At 38.7% G+C, this 18,031-nt stretch overlaps 1 protein-coding gene across 1 annotated transcript in view; it reads left to right on the top strand.

The window, feature by feature from the left end:
* Positions 1 to 9,764, top strand: part of efl1 (elongation factor like GTPase 1) — a 62,088-nt gene extending 52,324 nt beyond the window's left edge. Inside the window, exons 18-20 of the mRNA XM_041218696.1 lie at positions 166 to 1,166; positions 2,482 to 2,666; positions 9,101 to 9,764. Of these exons, the coding sequence (XP_041074630.1) occupies positions 166 to 1,166; positions 2,482 to 2,666; positions 9,101 to 9,289 (1,375 nt within the window). The 3' untranslated portion in view covers positions 9,290 to 9,764. The remainder of the gene's footprint in view (positions 1 to 165; positions 1,167 to 2,481; positions 2,667 to 9,100) is intronic.
* The last annotated feature ends 8,267 nt before the right edge of the window (positions 9,765 to 18,031 follow it).

The raw sequence follows: 18,031 nt of genomic DNA, 5'->3' as shown, positions 1-18,031 counted from the left end.
TTTTTCTACCATTTGTGTGAATAGTAATTTAATGGTAAAAAAAAATGTTTTTTGGCATGCAAAATGTATTGCCATGAATTTTGGCTCAGAAAACTTCTGGTACAGTTGCATATTGTCCGAAAAAAACAGTTTTCAGGCTTGGATTTTTTCTTTTGTCATTTGCAGATTTGCCAAGATAGAGATCAGTGCTTCAGAGCCCATTATTCCATTTCGAGAGACTATAATTCGACCTCCGAAGATGGACATGGTGAATGAAGACATGGGGAAACAGCACAAGGTTGCTGTGATACATCAAGTAAAGGGAGAACAGTCCAAGTACTGTGAAGGATTCCAGGTTGATTCTGATGGACTGGTCACACTGACTACCTCAAACAAATTGGCCACCCTTGGCATTAGAGCAATGCCACTTCCCGAAGAAGTGACCTGGCTCTTGGAGGACAGCAGCGACCTCATACGAACAATGGAGCAGTTCAACTTAAATGTGAAGGAAGGCAGGGAGGCTCTGGAGATCAATCAGAGAACCCTAGAGGCCATCCAGGACTTGAAACAGAAGCTGGAGACCCACCTACAAGGGCGGAAATGGAGGGGCGCTGTGAACCACATTTGGACGTTCGGTCCACGCCGATGTGGGCCTAACATTTTACTTAACAGGTTAGAAGGTTACCAGAGACCGTCAGTCTGGCAGTGTTTAGATAAACACAGATCTGAGGTTGGAGTGTACCGGGATTTTGACAACAGCATAGTTAGTGGGTTTCAGTTGGCCACACTTTCCGGACCTATGTGTGAGGAACCTCTAATGGGGGTCTGCTTCATTGTGGAGAAATGGGACATGAAGACACCCCAGCACTTTGCACAGACACATCATCAAGACTCCGTGGAAGAGGAGACCACTGAGGATCTGCAGGAGCAAGCGGAGGGAGAAGCCAGCAATAACTATAAAGGACCACCTCAGGGTGCACATGCTCAAGTTAGTCCACACTCTAATAGCACCGCTGGGCGTTACAAACGTAAAGATGACATTGCCGTTGCTGACTGCTACGGGCCCTTCTCGGGGCAGCTCATAGCAGCCATGAAGGATGCCTGTCGACAGGCATTCCGGGCTAAACCCCAGCGCCTCCTGGCTGCGATGTACACCTGTGAAATCATGGCCACTGCAGAGGTACTAGGTAAGACATAAGGGTCCAGATACTGGATTTCCCAAGCCAACTGTAAATTCCTACTTTTTAATGTATTTACCAATACAAGTATTATTTTTTATTTTTTTTTGTCCCAAGATTTAAAATGATTTACTGTATATAAAGGAAATAGTTTTCACTGTTCCCCGATGGGAAGCTGCAGTGGAACGTCAGTGTTCAGATGCAGTGATGTCATCCTTTTGAGCTCTGTAACAAAGGGCAGTTGTCGGCTAAATATAGTTACAATGACTTATATTAATTCATTTTCAGCAGTAGCTGGACCCCCCACTGAGGCAAGACAAGAGTTTATTGAATCGAAGCCAGAACCCGTCACTTACTCTTTGAGTACTGCTTATGCCACTTTAGTAGAGCAGTGGGTGAGAAAGACTCCCATTTCATAGCTGTATGAGCCATTCCAGATTTTACTAGGAGCCTAATTAGTCCCAGTGTATAAGTACAGTAGCAAGCTCAGGTGTGCCAGTTAAGCACATAATAAACATGAAATGGATCGAACTGCTATGGAATGGGGGTCTTGTTTTCACCCCTGTTGATAGGGCAGGTTTGTTTATTCAATCCAGATTAAGTAATTGTTATGAGAATGTGTTTCTCCTTTCAGAAAAAAAAATGCTAAATATTTAGGTATTTAGTTGCAGACAAGCATGCCGACACTTTTAAAGATTTGCATTTAAATTGGCCCAAACAGTGTTAAACTATCATTGATGTTAAAACCGTATGAACTGGACACAAACTCATTTTACTGAACCACACAGAATATGATTAACTCACAATGGTTCCATTTGCACTTACTGTGACGCTGTCAACAAATGCCAAAATCCATGAACGCAATTCTGATAATTGCATGTCTGATTTTAGGATGCACAATAATTACTGAAATATTTGGGACCCAAGAGACCGTCCTGTATGGATTATGTAACGGAGATGCAAATGATTTGTTTTTCTGGGATCGCAGTGTTTTCATGTGCATCCCTTTTATCTTCACCAAGAGTGTATTGCACAGTACTGCATACCACACAGCAGTATCCTAAGTAGCTGATGTGTAAATAAACAGTAATAAAGAGACAAATGAGTAAGCAGGATTCCCCTTTATAAAGTGCTGCAACGGTTTGACGGCAACTTAAAACTAACACATTGTTTTTAATGCCGCAGAGATAATTTTGTTTTTTGCAAGTTACTGTAGGTGTAACATAAAAAAAAAGATCTCAGTGCTGAATACTCGTTATTTTTAAAAGCAGGAATTGGACACGTGTGTAGTAGATTCCTGTGACTGCTTGCTTCCCTTTTCCAGGTCGGGTGTATGGTGTCCTGTCCAAGAGAGAGGGCCGAGTGCTGCAGGAGGCGATGAAAGAAGGCACAGGCGTGTTCATTATTAAGGCAGTCCTGCCAGTAGCGGAGAGCTTTGGCTTTGCAGATGAGATCAGGAAGCGGACGAGTGGCCTTGCCAGTCCACAGCTGGTCTTCAGCCACTGGGAGGTAATGGAAAAAAAAACCAGAGATTTAAAAATGGCAGCTCATCTTTGATATGCATTTCCTGTAGCTGTGCCAGAAAGGAATACCAGTTTTTTGTGTGTAAAAAAATGCTTGTGTATGACTGTGCATGTAATTCACTGTACCCAGGTATGTCACTAATCTATGTAATTCTTTTAAATATGCCTGATTTTTAACTACATAATATGTTGCAGAACTGAAACATAAAAATGAATGGGTCAAGTCAAGCCTGTGTCTCTCCTAAAGTGGGAACCTGTACAGCACAAACAAAAGAATGGCTCCCAGTGCTAGTTTTGCAGGAAACATAATAACTGGAAAAGTAAACATAACGCTGGCATTTTCCCCTGTGAATGGTTGGAACTGTATAGAGTTTCAGTAGTACGTATTTCATTTTTACTAGAGGACATTAAAAACTAGAAGGGCTATATAGGATTCGGAGGAAATATGCAGAGAAAACTGTCCCATTGATTAACAGCAAAAGAGCATTTCATATTGGAAGTTATTTCCTACCACTGCTGATATTTTAGGTGCAACTTGCAATATTATTTTTTGTTATAAGAGTACAAAATGCAAACTGATTAGAGCTGATCCAATTTTAGAAGGTTTTGGTTTGCAATTGTTAGGGAAACAGCTGTTTTTGGTGGTTGTTTATGGCAGAGCTGCTACATGTTTATACTAGAGTTGCATGTATAAACATGAAAGAGGCTGTTTCGCCTTAATTCTTCATAATTGCCCTTCAAGTTTATGTACATCTATTTAAAAAAAAAAAATTATAATGCATGTCACAACCAGTACTGTGGTGCAGAAATTCATTTTTCTGTGCCTACAGCCTCTAATTAGCTGAACTCGTCATACGCCTGTACTGCAAGCAGCGGGATACCGCACAGGCCCACATTGACCAAAGGTTTTTACCCCCAAGCTGTGAAGTTTGAATTAAACATGAGTCAAGGTCAGTGTGGGGGACTCAGGCTTGTAATTAGATAGCTTCCAGGGGTTAGAGAAGATCAGAGCTGTGAGACACCACATGTTCAGAGGCATTATACCTGCTTCTGTCTCCCTCATCTAGGCTGGACACAGCTATTGCCATATGTTCCCAGAGTCACTTAGGGTAGCATGCCAGCCTCTCTGTTCTAGCTACAGAAATAAACATTTGAGCTTATTAATTTGGCTTGTGATCTGAAATTTTATTTTACAATGGAGCGGTCATTATAGCTTTTTGGTATATACTGTGTTTATTTTTTACTGTTTTTGGCATGAGCGTAGCAATGTGCATAACTGTTCTTACACAAGCTTGTGGCATTCTTCTGTTTGAACTGAACAGCAGCAGTAAAATATCATCACAGCAAAGCGGTCTGTATTTACCTTACTGATACACAGTACAGAATCAGAAATGGAGGATTCCTGATTCACTGGGCACACACTGGTGGTGTAAACTATGGATACAGTTTTGAAGGTGAATGTATGTATCAGAAAGTACAGTTCTGAGTTGGGTTTGTATTTTGTTTGTTTTTTGGCTTGAATAACAGACCACATGCTCTCACTTCTAAGACGCTCTTGGTTTGGTCCCAGTTGTTGGTTCAGTATGTTCAGAGCTTGGCAGGCTGAATCAGCCCAGAAGGCACTGCTGATGGCATAGCAATAGCAGGAGCTTCTAAAAAGACTGTGTGAAAAACAAAAAAAGATGTATTTTTCCAAACCAATGCTTAAGTGAAATTATTATTATTATTATTATTATTATTATTATTATTATTATTATTATTATTATTATTATTTATTTTTATGTTCATCATTTTAAAAAAAAATTCTATTCAAAAGCACATTTTATGATTTCAAATTATTTGCATAAAGGTAAAAGCAGACCAGTCACATGACCTCTGGGATCTGTCCACCCACAGGTAGAATGGCTAGAAACTGAAAGCTGAAAAAGATTAGAGCTGCTGTTAGATTGCAGAAGGATTATTGCAGCAGAATGGGATATTAGGCTATTATTGACATTTAATAGACTCCCAAGGTCATTTGTTAAGTAGCTAATTGTGCATATTATGGAAAATATGCCAGTTGGTAGAGTGTTATTGGCCTTGTGGGTAATGTTTGTGTTTGGACGCTTTAACAGATAAATGTCAAACACTGAAATGTATCTTGTTAATGTATCTTGGAAATTGATATCTTGAGTATTTTCAGTTTTATTTATTTGTTTAAAAAAATCAAATATGCTCCTTTTTTGCAAATGGCCCAAGCCTTTGTTCATTGAAGTCTGCCATCCTGATTTGGATTGCTCAGGTGTTTGCAGCCCTTTTAGTGAAAAAAATAAAAAAAGGTGTTCTGGCTTACAGCGAGTGCAACCTTTCCCAAAGATTCAGGCTAGCAAATCTGATTGACAGGGATGGTATAAGCCTTGGATCCACTAGACATTCCACTGGAAAGTCATTCATAAAGGTGCTGCTGACAACTTTTGAATTGTGCTGTACAGCTCTTAACGACTGCCTCTTATAATCCTTTATCTTTTATGCAAAGGTAACATTGTTTCTTTCTAAGCAAAAAAAAAAAATGCTTACCCATAGCAGAAGAGATTTTAAACAAGCGAAATGTTTATACCTATGCCAAAGAAGTGGTGCTAACCAGCCCTGTCAGACAGCTCTTAACAGTGGGTTGTTTGCTTTTAGGATAAGAGAAGTTCAATAATGCCACAGGTATACACACTGTATACAAACACGGATTAAGTGGGGTTTCTTTGTCAGGCTCCTGGAGACAGATAGCTCCCCTCACCCCACAGGCTCAAGTCAGAGGCTGCACCTGGCTTTTGAACAGACAAAGGGCTCAGTCAGGGATCTGCCGTTTCCTCATCTTTCAAGAACATTTCATTAATTTAATCCAAGAAAAGAGGAGAAACTTTTAACATTGCTGACTGTTTTTTAGATGCCTTTTAGTTGAATTAAAATGTTCAGAATTTAGACTTATGTCATTGCTTTGACGATGCATATATTTGATAGTGAAATCAGAACCAGACAGAAGAGTGGTATGTCTACACAGCATTTGCTAACAAGTGGCAGTTTTGTATTTCTCTTTTGCACAATAATAATTGTCTGAAGTATGTGCTTATGGATGTGTTCACCCTTTGGTTGTGTTTGAGCCTGTGTCAAATTCCTCCCAGCACTTCTTTTCAACTGTACAGTACACAGGGTCACACAGTATCCATTGCCACACATGACTTTAATTGTTCAAACTGGCACTTGCCAAAAATGTAATTAAATTGAATATTTAATTCAAACCTTACACAGGATATGTTAGAGCTTGGAGTTTTTTTTTAAATCCTTTAAATGTAGCCTTTGTATTCCAAAGCAAAGAGACCTTATTTTAAATTCCGTTGACTTATGACTCTGAACACTGGATGATAAAACTCACTACCCTCTCTGAGAAAATGTTTAATACCTCACTCCCACACCAGCATGAATGGAAAAGAAACTAATGCCAGTTCTGCAATGTACTCTCTTCTTCTGATTTGTTAAAAATAAGCTTACCTTCTACAAATGAAAGAACAGGCATTACTTGAGAAGCTGCCCCACTCAGCCCTGACCTGTAGGCATTGTGTTCCAAAATTTGTTATTTTGTTTAAAACCACACACTTTCAAAGGTTCATTTAATATATGTTTTACACGAGACATATGACATAAGCTGTACAAAGCCCCTGTTTTTACTCATAAGTCATTCAGATTTATGAATGAAAGTGTGCTGATTAATCGATTCGACTGACTTTTTCCTGTTATAGTCCATTCCTCCATTTTTGCCAAAATCCTGTTTACAGCCATGGGTGTGGTAATAGACAAGAGCAATTGATAATCTCTTGCATTTTGTGTGAGCTGATCCTGGGAAGCTGTTGAGCTGTGATTTTCCATGTGATGCACAAGTTACAGACAAGAGGAGTATAATCAGTGGGAAGGACTGGAAGCTGCTCATGTAGCTGGCATGCCAGGTCATTGTAAATATAATTGGGTGAGCTGCATGGGGGAACCAGCATTGAGGTGAGTGCTGCCTGCTGTGGTGCAAGAATGTAGCACCCAGCACCTCTGTCGGCAGTAAAGCTAGCAGCAGCTTGCTTTATGTTGTTGAGGAGCTACCCTGTACCCTGAAACTGCATGAATTATTCACTTTGTGGAACATTGCAGCTTTTTCCATCCAGCTGAAGAAGGATTGGAGATCGAAACATCCCGATGTAATAGATTTTTTTTAAATCAATTCACATTTTTGTGTATATGGGACAAAAACAAGCTGTTTGTATTCACTACGAATGACAAAAATACCTTGCACTTATTTAGCGGCTCACCAGAATTTGCGAGACAGTTTCAAAAAATGGCAAATGAAAAAGAGCTCATTGTGAAATGTGAGATTTTATATATATTATATATATTAAAAATAAATACAAAACACAGCATCAACACAACACAGATCTTGAGCCTCTGTTTCAAAGTTTTAGACAGCAAAGAGTAAATAAACCAGATTATGCGTGCGAACCATTAGTGATCTGTGGAAAGGCATCTGGGACAGAAATGTGTTGTGCTGCTTGATGAGCGAGTCAGAATCTCATGGGACAGAAATGCCTTGTTTACACAGTACCCAACTTCCTGAAAATGTTGTGTAGTGATTTTTATATATTATATATATTTTGTTGTGACTTTGTTATATGGAATGTAATAAACGAGAACCAAAACGGTGAATTTTTTTCCCTTCGCTTTACAACGCCACTTGCACGTTTGTTTTATTTAAAGTGTTTAAAGTTAAATTTAATTTTTGGTTTGCGTGTTCAGCTACAAAAAGGCCCAAGTAAACCTCATGCTGTTACTTTATGAAAATGTGTCGATGGACTCTATTTACTGTGAAGAAACCGCAATGTTAAAAAATAAAAAAAATGCGTTGTCAGCTTTATGTACAGTGTATTTCGGGAATAAATAAAGCAAGGTTTAAGTTGAACTGCTAATTGCATTCTTGTTTTGTAGTTAATTCACTGGGGTAAAGTAAGTCCAACACAACATATTCTTTACTCTTGAGATATTTTTCTATTTTAACGTGTTACACATTGTAAGGTCTTGCTGTAAATAAAGGCGCGCACACACAGGGCCAGGGCCACAGCCACGCCCCCTGCCCCTGCTGCTATCCTGTCTCTGCCTGCGTTCAGAGCAATATAAAGGCTTTTATTACTTTTTGAAAAACTAATGAATATTTAAATTATGAGCGAAATATCCGAACATGAAAATCCTGTGTTCGTCCCAGCACTAATATATATGCATAATGACAAACCTATATAAACATAATAAAAATAGGGAGCACAGTGGTGTAATTACAGTATCTAGTCAACATTAACACTTTCAAAAGAGAAGTAATTATAACATCCGAAACTTTACATACACAATAGTTAATAGTTTTAAAAGTAGCTTTGTAGCAAGTAAAGTTGTGGCAAAATGTTCTTCTGAGGAAGTACTGAAAGTATTGAAACTTTATACATTGCATACGAGTTTGTACTAAAAGGATCATGTAAATATATAACGAGTATAAACGTTTGCATTATCTCTGGCACGCTGCTGTTTTGGTTTAATGTTGATTCAATCCGTGCTGCAGTCTTGTGGGTTCATTAACCTGACCACAGAGCCACACCGAAAGGAGCTAGACAGCTGATGTAGAAAAACGTTGAACAAAACAGAGTAGCCTAAGCCTCCAGGAGAAAAGATTTTCTCAAAGACAGGCATGTGACACGCTCTGGATAAAAGCTTGTTTCTTCATCTCCGATGAGGTTTGGATATTGTGTATCTCTATGGAGTGGCAGATGTATTGTGGTATATGCCCCCGCAGCAGTGCCTCCAGCTCTGTTTGTGCAGATAAAGCTTTTGTATTGCCCTGATCTCACCATGAGTATCCCCACCATCTGCTCTGTCTAAATGAGTCATCCTGCTTGCTTAGATCCCTGACCAGGTGCCCGGGCTTGCCTGTACTGGTACAGTAATTGTGCTCTCTGACTGCTGTGTAATTGTTAGGTCATTCTATTAACAGCTCATAAGTCCTTGCAGGCATTGCCTCATCCCAAGCAGGCAGTGGATATTTCCTTTCCAATCGTTTCCACAGGAACATCATTCACAGTGTGTTTTACATAAAGGGCTTTCTGTTTCAGGCTGCCGGGGTACAAGCCAGTGCATACCTGTCTGAGCCAGACGTTTGACAATGGTTAAAATCAAAGCAAGCTAAATAAATACAAATTTAAGCTATGTTCTGTGAATAAAATGGTCCTAGTGTGTTTGTATGCAGTCTAAGCTTACAATCTTATTCATTTGTACCGTATATGATTTCACATTACCTGCATTTCCTGTTGTGGATATCCTGAAACTAGTTTCCCTTGCTATATTTTTTTATTTATTTATTTATATTTTTGTCAGGTGATCTCCAGTGACCCGTTCTGGGTTCCCACCACAGAGGAGGAGTACTTGCACTTTGGTGAAAAGGCAGACTCTGAAAACCAGTCACGCAAGTACATGAACGCAGTACGCAGGCGCAAAGGGCTCTGTGTGGAAGAAAAAATCGTGGAGCACGCAGAGAAGCAAAGAACACTAGGCAAAAACAAGTAACTCGTTAACACTGGCTCTTGTTGAATAGAGGACGTGGCTTGTGTTACAGGAGAACAATGCCAAACCTGTACCGATAGTTAACTGGCACTTACAATTACAATACAATTTTTGTTTTTGCTTTTATTTTTGGGGGGGGGGGGGCACAGGGGATATTGAGATATAAAATGTTCCAACCACAAGACTTTGAATCAGGTCTTCAGACATAATTTAATAAGGTAACCATAAAGAAGCTGTTCAGAAATTCACGCCTTCTGAAACTGCAAGCAACATAGTGTTTTAGGGTATTTTGAGGTGTATAGGTTTAAGACCAAGAACTAAAAAATTCAGGAGATTATATTTAATGAATAGTATTTTTGACCATATTGTGTGTTTGTATTAAGCAGAATAACTAAAACGTATGCTATTAACATGTGGTCTATAAATATCATTGAAATCTTGAAAATCTGTATGGAAAATACAATTAAAATATTCTACTCAACCTATTTTTGTCGATTTCTTCTTTACTGAATCATAAGAGGCAGTCATACATAACGGAGATATTACTAGCATCACAAATAAATAGAAGTAACTTCTCAGTCAAGTGATATATTCATAGTAATTGCTTAGTGACATAATGTGTGCCCACAGAAAGCTTTGTGTAATAAGAACTATGTGGCATTAAGTAGCTTATTGTGAGAGGTTAGAATGCCATTTACAGATACAGATCTATGCATTGCAATGTAAAGTGGTAGATTAAAGTAAACATAGCATAGATAAATTAGATCAGCTTATCAGTAGTTTTTTTTCCAGTTGCTGGGAATGCTACAAACAGACCACCGTTTTAGTCGTGACCCCTATGTTTAATGAAGATGAGTTTAATTTTCCATAACCAGTTTGACTGTATCACTGTAGACAGAATCCACTGATCACACATTCCAATAGAAAAGATGTGTGTTGTTTTAATGCGATAATTAAACGCATGGTAATGTCAAAAGATAACACTTTTTTTTTTTTATGTACTTTCCAGACAGTGATTGCACAGTAGAATGAGCTTCAAAGTATCCTGTTTTAAAAAAAAACCTTTAACCTCCTTTTACAAGCACACAGGTACCTTCTGTCTGTTAACCCCCAAAGCAGTTTTGATGAGAAGATATACTCTAACTCATACATCACACTCCCTAGCCAAAGGAAGGATATTAAGGAGAATGGAGATAATGATCTCGTTTAGGAAAATAAATAAGAAAAAGAGTGTGTTACAGAGACCAAAGAAAACCCCACTCAAATGCTGGATGTGTAACCTGACACATGGTTTGAAGAGGTTAAGCACATATTTATAAAGAAGGGCTGGTTGACTATTAGTAATGTTCACGTTGTCATAGCAGGTGTTCAGCGTCTATTAGCCTACTGGTGCTCAGGCAGAGGCCACTTGGATGAAAGGAAGCAGCCTGTGTTCAAGTTTAAAATGAGAGATGGAGATACACACCCCTGCCCAGCTTACTATCAAATACTTAATGATTGAGCAGTTTCTTTCCAGGTTGTTAGGGCGGCACGATACGAGAGTGGTTCACCCTTTCAGGTGGATGATACAGCCTACCCTTGAAGCTACTATTAAATCGTGTAGTACACATTCTCTCACATAAATCTGAACATGACAAATATATTTCTTTTAGACTTCTGTTTTTGATTTTCATGTTCTTATAAAACAACAGAAAACAACAACAAAAAAACCCTATAAATTATTTTTAAAACTAATTATAGTGTGGTTTCTAGAGGAAATTAATAATGTAGTTCTTAGGACATGGTTTATTTCTTCATATCTTCTAAAATATGAACTTCAGTTGTGTAATCAAATACAGCATACTAAAATGCAATTATTAAAATAAACTGAAGCAGATCTCTCTCTCTCTCTCTCTCTCTCTCTCTCTCTCTCTCCTCTACGACAAAAGAAAATTATATAATTGCATTTCTTCTACACAGCTTTAGTAAAAACCATGGGCTAAACCACTTTCTCTGGTTTTTGACTGATATCATGATTTGATGTCTGTTGCATCTACTGAGGGCTCTGTATTTCACCTCGACACAGCTCTTCGATTTCACACCACTAATTTACCTTTATAATTTCTTAATTACTAATTTAACTGTAACATTTGTAGCTGGGTATAACATGCACCTGCAAATTGCAATTATGTTTTACTTTTACATTTTTTTTTATCAATCAACATGAACATGCTTTTTTTACTTGTAAGACAAAAGAGAGTGCCGCTTGAAGAGACTGGAAAACTGTGATTCAAGTAAAGGGGGCGGGGGGTGGGGGTTATCCATATAATATTCATGAGTCTGCAGTGTTGTCTGGAGAAGGGTCTCATGGGAAATTATCACACTGCACACCTTCTGAAACCCTAGTCAGGTGCAGTTGAGTCCCAGGGAGCTTGTGAGCTTACTGTTATACTATTATAAGCCCATTTCACACTGGCACTCCTACCCGGGTCTGGAGCCAGGTTCTGGGATATCGGGTCACAATCCCGCGTAGTATGAAACCAGTTACCCAGTGGCCCAGCTCGGGTTGTGGGTTGACACACTTTGACCCGGGTTGAGCGAAACAAAATGCTTGACAACCATTCGTGAGCCGACTCAATAACAAACAGCCACGCCTGCGTGAGGCTTTCACTTCCACAAGGAACTTTTATGTCTATTCTGTTTAGCCATATTTTTGTTGCTTGAGACGCACCACAAGCCAGATTGCAGCAGGGATGAAGAAACATTTGCTCCGATCAGCATTTGGGCCGACTGTTCAATTCAGAGAAGGTTGAATGGAAACGTCTGTAACAATCTGCCTCCAGGGCACTGATACGCGGATTGTGTACTTGTGTCTGTCGCCCAGGTCAACCCTGCTTTATCAGTAGGTAGGTTCTGACCCGGGTAGATCATGCCAGTGTAAAAGAAGCTGTAGTTATATAAAGATACAAAACTGCTTTGCCTGTCCTCAATATAGGAATATACAACTACAGTATCTAAACTGAGAAAAATAATACAATTCCAAAGCAGGAGTCAGGGAAAGAAAACTGATGAAAATGAATAATGTTGTCTGAAGTTTCTTTTCTATAAGAAAACTATCTATAACATTACCTCATAAGGGTCTGTTCTCCTATTACTAAAATCACAACCTCCTTGACTAGCAAGAGTGAAAAAATAGAAACCATGAAACTGCTATGGCCAGAGCTATTTGGCAGGAAGATCATTGCAGCATCAGATGCTGTATTTTTATTTATTTATTTATTTTTTAGTTTTGTTTTCACAAAAGCTTTTTTGTCTGTTAGTTTCATTGCCCCAGGGGCCTGCCCCCTGACCTTTACCTCAACTCGACAGGCTCGTGTTTCCGTTACTTTACAAGGGGATTATTCTTGGGCTCCTGATTCGCTTGTCGTATTCCGGTGATTCATTAAAAATCACTGAGAACATGCTGAGACAATTGGCAGCTAATGCATTTCACAGGGCTTTGTTATCGTTTCTTCACCGAAGACCATTTTAAAGCAAGACTAAGACTATATTAAGAAGCTGACATCTCAGTCTCACAGAAGGTGTCTGTCTGAGAAATATTGTAGGCTGTAATGATCACATTTTATGGGTACCCGACCTGATTGACCGTGGTTTCAACTCTACGAATGGAATTTTTAAAATAGGGTTTAACCAGAATTAAATAGAACAGTTTATATCCAGATTCTCTAGTTGTATTCAACAACAAGATATTTTCTGTAAGACCTTTGGTCTTTTAAATCCCTGTACACCACAAACATCTGCTGCTATCATAGTTACACCTTCTCCAGCCACCCTGAAAACTACATGTGTATCAAAAAAAAAGCATGAGATAACATCCACAGCATGCAGAATTATGTGACTGTTATAGGGTGGGACAAAAGTCTCAATGCGGTGTATCAATAAACACATATATTTTAATAAGATAAAGGAAGTCAAACAAGGGCTTCTTGTGACATTTATACCTGGGGTCCCTGTTGAGGATGTTTTAAAAAGCCATTGTCCTATTATTAAGTGCCTGGGTGACTGTTTTATGACAGTGCACATTAATGGGTTAATGATATACAGTAGCTTGCAGCAAGAGTATCTCAGACATGATCTTACTCAATGCCAACGGCATTGTTTCATGAGAGTCTTAGTTACTTTGTTTGGCTTGCAACAAAGCTTTCTCTTTTAAAAATTGATTTAAAAAAAATAAAGTTTAAGACGGCTTGATGTTTCAGTAGAAATGTACAAACTATGAATCTGTTTTTATATATTAGCAGCTGCTTCTCAGCAACTGTCATGTCAGTTGACTGTTGAAAGTCTATTTACTGACAGCTGAGCAGAGCAATTACAGTGTGCAAGTGGCAAAAAGAAATGAGTCTCATCAAGTAGTGACAGTTGTCAACAGGATGATATCATCACTACTGCGTGACAAAAAAAAAAAAAAACCTTACAGGCAGTATTTCATGTTTGGAGGATCCAGAAATTTAAATATTTCATAAATGAAATGTGTGTCATAGGTGGGCGTTAGAAAGAAAAAAAAACTGGTCTAACCACTAGCTGTTTTCAAAAAATAAATCGTAGGATTTCAGAGGTAATAACATGGAAACCAAATGCCCACACTTCTTTGCTATAGCCTGCTGGTTTCTGTATTTGGTCACATCCTTAGTATAATACCATTTCTTTGTATGATATGTTTGACAGGGAGTGTTAACTTGGAAAATTTAAAACCTGAGACACTGTATTATTATTCAACATCCTTAACTTTAATCACTTGATCAACTCAATCCTGTCATAAGGTTTTATTTTTTTAAATTTTTATACTAAATAGAAATGTAGTCATAGTCACAAATCTTCACATGTAAAAGGTTGATTGGGACGACAGTGATCCGAACTGTGTGGTGCAGTGCCGAGCAGATATTGCAATGACATCATGCTGCTCCTTTGTGTTTCAATCAAATTTCCACGAGATCCCAACCCCAAAAAAGCGGAATTGCAAATACCTCTTGACCTAATTTGTCACAGAAAGGAAATTGTTGCCTGTAACTGTTGTATATTTTCTCTTGCAATTATATTCATGTTGTTGATCTTTGCCCCTTCCTCATTTGCAGCTACTTTCTGTCTAACAGCCCCGCAGCGCTTATGTAGCCCATGCAATTCTGAAACGAATTACAAAGGTTTAGTTAATGACTGTGACATTACAGCTATCAGGGTTACATGTGTGACACTTACCTTTGTTCCTGTGCTCGCAGACGACAGGTGATAAATCATGCTATTCGAGCTCACAGCATTAGTCTGTCTTTCATTTAAAAAAAAATAAAACCCGCTATAACTATCTTAGAACAAGAAAACTATAGTTTCAAAACCTACTTGTATCTGTAGTTAACATAAAACTCACATGAACTATAAACCTCCCCTCCCCTTGATGTTTGCAAGTACCGACAAATTGGTTGGCTGTCATGGAGGTTTTTCAAATCTGGATTAAATGCTTCAATAGACTATCTGCCATGACACAACTCTCTTTTAACGGAATGCTATTTCTAAAGGGTACAAGAAACTCTCTGGGTTTACAACCTTTTTTTACAAGGCTCTTTACAATCTGTCTGAACTCTTAACTGTCTCTCGTCTTCTGATGTTGCACGAGCACTTAAAAGCATGAACTGGCCAGTTTTTTTTTTAAACCACCAACCCTCAAAACTGTTTCTGTTTCTGCAGAAGGAAGATTCCCCGTTTAAAGGATATGGTGTATTGGTATTAGTACATTGTAAACGGTCTTGTTATTTTCTCCAACTTAAGTGTTTCACCTAAGAGCATACAAACATATGCAATGATCTCATCCAATTGCCAGTGAAATATGTCTTTAGGGACTCTGACCTTGCTCTGTTTACAATGACATCATCTGTTTCACACAATGTGAGTCACCAACTTGACCCTTATGCAAGAGACCAGTAAAGATAACATAACACTTAAAACGAGAATCATGCTATCAAATATTTCACATGTGAAAGGCATTTGAAGTATTTTTCTTTTTTCATTTAGGTTAAAGAAGTGCCTCACGGCATCTCTAACACACTAGCTTTTATTAACTCAAATGCTTGTACTGTTACATTATGCTTGTTAACTAAATCATTACTTGTCTAAAGTATAATAAAAAAATCGTTGTAAAACCTTATCCCACTCTTGTGAATATAACAACTGCAGCCCCCAGCTTTTTACTGAGGAGAAACAAGGCGACTGCTTAAATGCTGTAACAGATAACCACTGCAAAACACTGATCTATAGCCAGTGTAAATACTCACCTGGATTAGTGCCTTGTGTGCTTTGCTCGTGGCCTTGGTTTTCTCCCACCTTCTCCACCTTCTTCTTAGATTTACAATACAAATAAGATTTTATTCAATATCTTAACCCGCTGTGTGCTCCTTCCCTTCGTTGCCCTGTTTGGATCACCACATACTTTCTCCTAATCTGCAATCAATTGGTTTGTAGCAGGCAGCTCTTTGGATAGTAATTGCGCAGCTGAGATTACAAGAGCCAGGCTTCAAATCTTCCAGATTTCAATAAACAAGTCCTTCTGACCACAGCCGATTACTCAGTCAGAAAATGAAAATATTTCCCACTTTACTCACACGCTCCTTGTCTCCTGACTGTGTTTCTGTTTACACTAGAGCTAACCTCTTACACTTTATATATGATGCCATTTTCTGGGATTGTTTTTTTCTCTTTATTCTGTTAGTTTTGTGGTATTCAGTAAATTCTGTTGGAACTAGAGAAATTGTCTGTGTCTTATGTTAAAATAAAGATTTGTGCCAGTGTGGTTAACCAGATGGTTTTTATTATTTTTCCACTTTGCATTGCATGTATTAAAAGTCTGCCTGGCTGTCAACAATGGATAATTGGCACTGAAACGTAGGCCAATTATTAAGAAGAACTCATATTTTTTTACAGGGTCTTTTATTGGCAGAGTGGCAAATGTGTCTTACAAGTTGTGATCTATAGAGGTGTGAAGCCATGCCTGCAAGGGAACAGTGTCAGAGTGGTAAAAAGTAGGGGTCTATCGCAAGACTTATCTTTGTACAGTGTGTTTGATTTACAGAAGGGGGGACTTATTTGTATTTACTTTCGAATGTTAATTCTTTCAGATTGTGTCCTTACGTTTTGTTTTCATCACTTGCACACGTGCTCTGAACAACTGTCAGTAACAGGACTTTCAACTGGCCCTCTCCCACTGTCACAAAACCAATAACTGAAATACTTGACCTCTCCAAACTCCCTTCAAAAACTGTCAACGTGACCAACACCAACCAGTAAACAGGCAGCGTAAACAAGGCTACCTAACTCAAAAAGACCACTGATGTGCTTGTTTTTAACATTATTAAAACACCCTGAGTGTAACGCTTGCTTGTATTTAACAGGCTGGTATGCATTATTCTGTTTATAAGAATCCCATCCAACACTAGTGCAACCCACATTTCCAACATAAAACTTCTTAAAATCAGAGACATTAAAAACACACATATTCGATGAATGTGTCTGAATTTTCTGAAGTAAATGTGATTTGTTTGTACCCTGTTGTAGAAGAGCGGCCCTGCTATTATACAGTGCTGTTACGCGTTTGTTAAAAGCTTTTTGCCGTACTATAGACTGCACTGAACTGTGGAGCTTTGCACCCAGACTTCCACATTTCACTGTATACTGTACATCTTTCTGCGGAGCTGCTGTCTGGCTCTGGGGACGTGATGTCATGATGGGAATGATGACTGCTTTTACCATTTAAACACAAGCGATAAATGGCACAGTTATCTTGCCCTCTTCTTAATGAAAATGTATTTCGATTTTCAGCGGTCGTCATAAATAAATGACAAAGCTGTTCAAGGGATCTCTGTGGAGTAAGCCATTTCCCCTTCCCTTTCCCTCAGGCTGAACTCGAATCAAGGTATCTGGAGGTGAATGGAAATGGACCGTGACCTTGGCTTATTAGCATCTGCCACGCATTTAGAATTTGCCTGCTTGCTTTTTTTTTTTCCTCTTAAGGTTTTTTTTCTTGTAGCTAAAAATTATGAATCCCCAGTTTAACACCAAAATAAAAAAAATACAGAATAATGTTATTGATTTACTGATCCACATTTTCCCCATATTACAAGCTCTCTTGGCTTAACAAGGGCTCAGTAAATTATAGCCAAATGTTTTCAGTCAATCAAAATTACCTTTTAAACACAGCCAGCCACTAGCATCGCAGTAATCCAAAAGGTGTAATGTATTTTCTGTGTGATTAATATTCTATCCTTAATGAAGCAACCTATATCTACCCATTTGCAACATGTACATGTTTTAAAGAAAGAACAGGGAAAATAGTGTTTTACTGCACCTATGTGTGAGCGTAGACACAGATGTAGTTAATCACTGCTTTGATGCACTCAGGTTATAGATCATGACACGCTTTTGTTTGGTTAAATCAGATGATGATTATCCTAGGAGGGTTAGGCTCAGGGTGACTGCGAAGAGTTAATAATCAAAATGCATTTCCCTCTCTAGCTGCTCGAAGCTCTGTTCCCTTCTCTTTGTTAGAACAGCTACCATATGGGCTGAGCTTCAGCCAGTCAGCTACTAAATTACAAACACCCATTTGACAGGGAATTGAATGGGCGTGCATGTCAGCAATTGCCTTCCTCCTGGGGCTGCACCACAAGTGCACCTGCACAGAGAAACCGGCATTCATCCTGTGAAAGGCGGCACATGCTCCTATTG

This window comes from Polyodon spathula, chromosome 19 (genome assembly GCF_017654505.1).
Source record: "Polyodon spathula isolate WHYD16114869_AA chromosome 19, ASM1765450v1, whole genome shotgun sequence".
NCBI lineage: Eukaryota > Metazoa > Chordata > Actinopteri > Acipenseriformes > Polyodontidae > Polyodon > Polyodon spathula.
The sequence above is the reverse complement of the archived record's forward strand: the minus strand, read 5'-3'. Positions and strand labels throughout refer to the sequence as shown.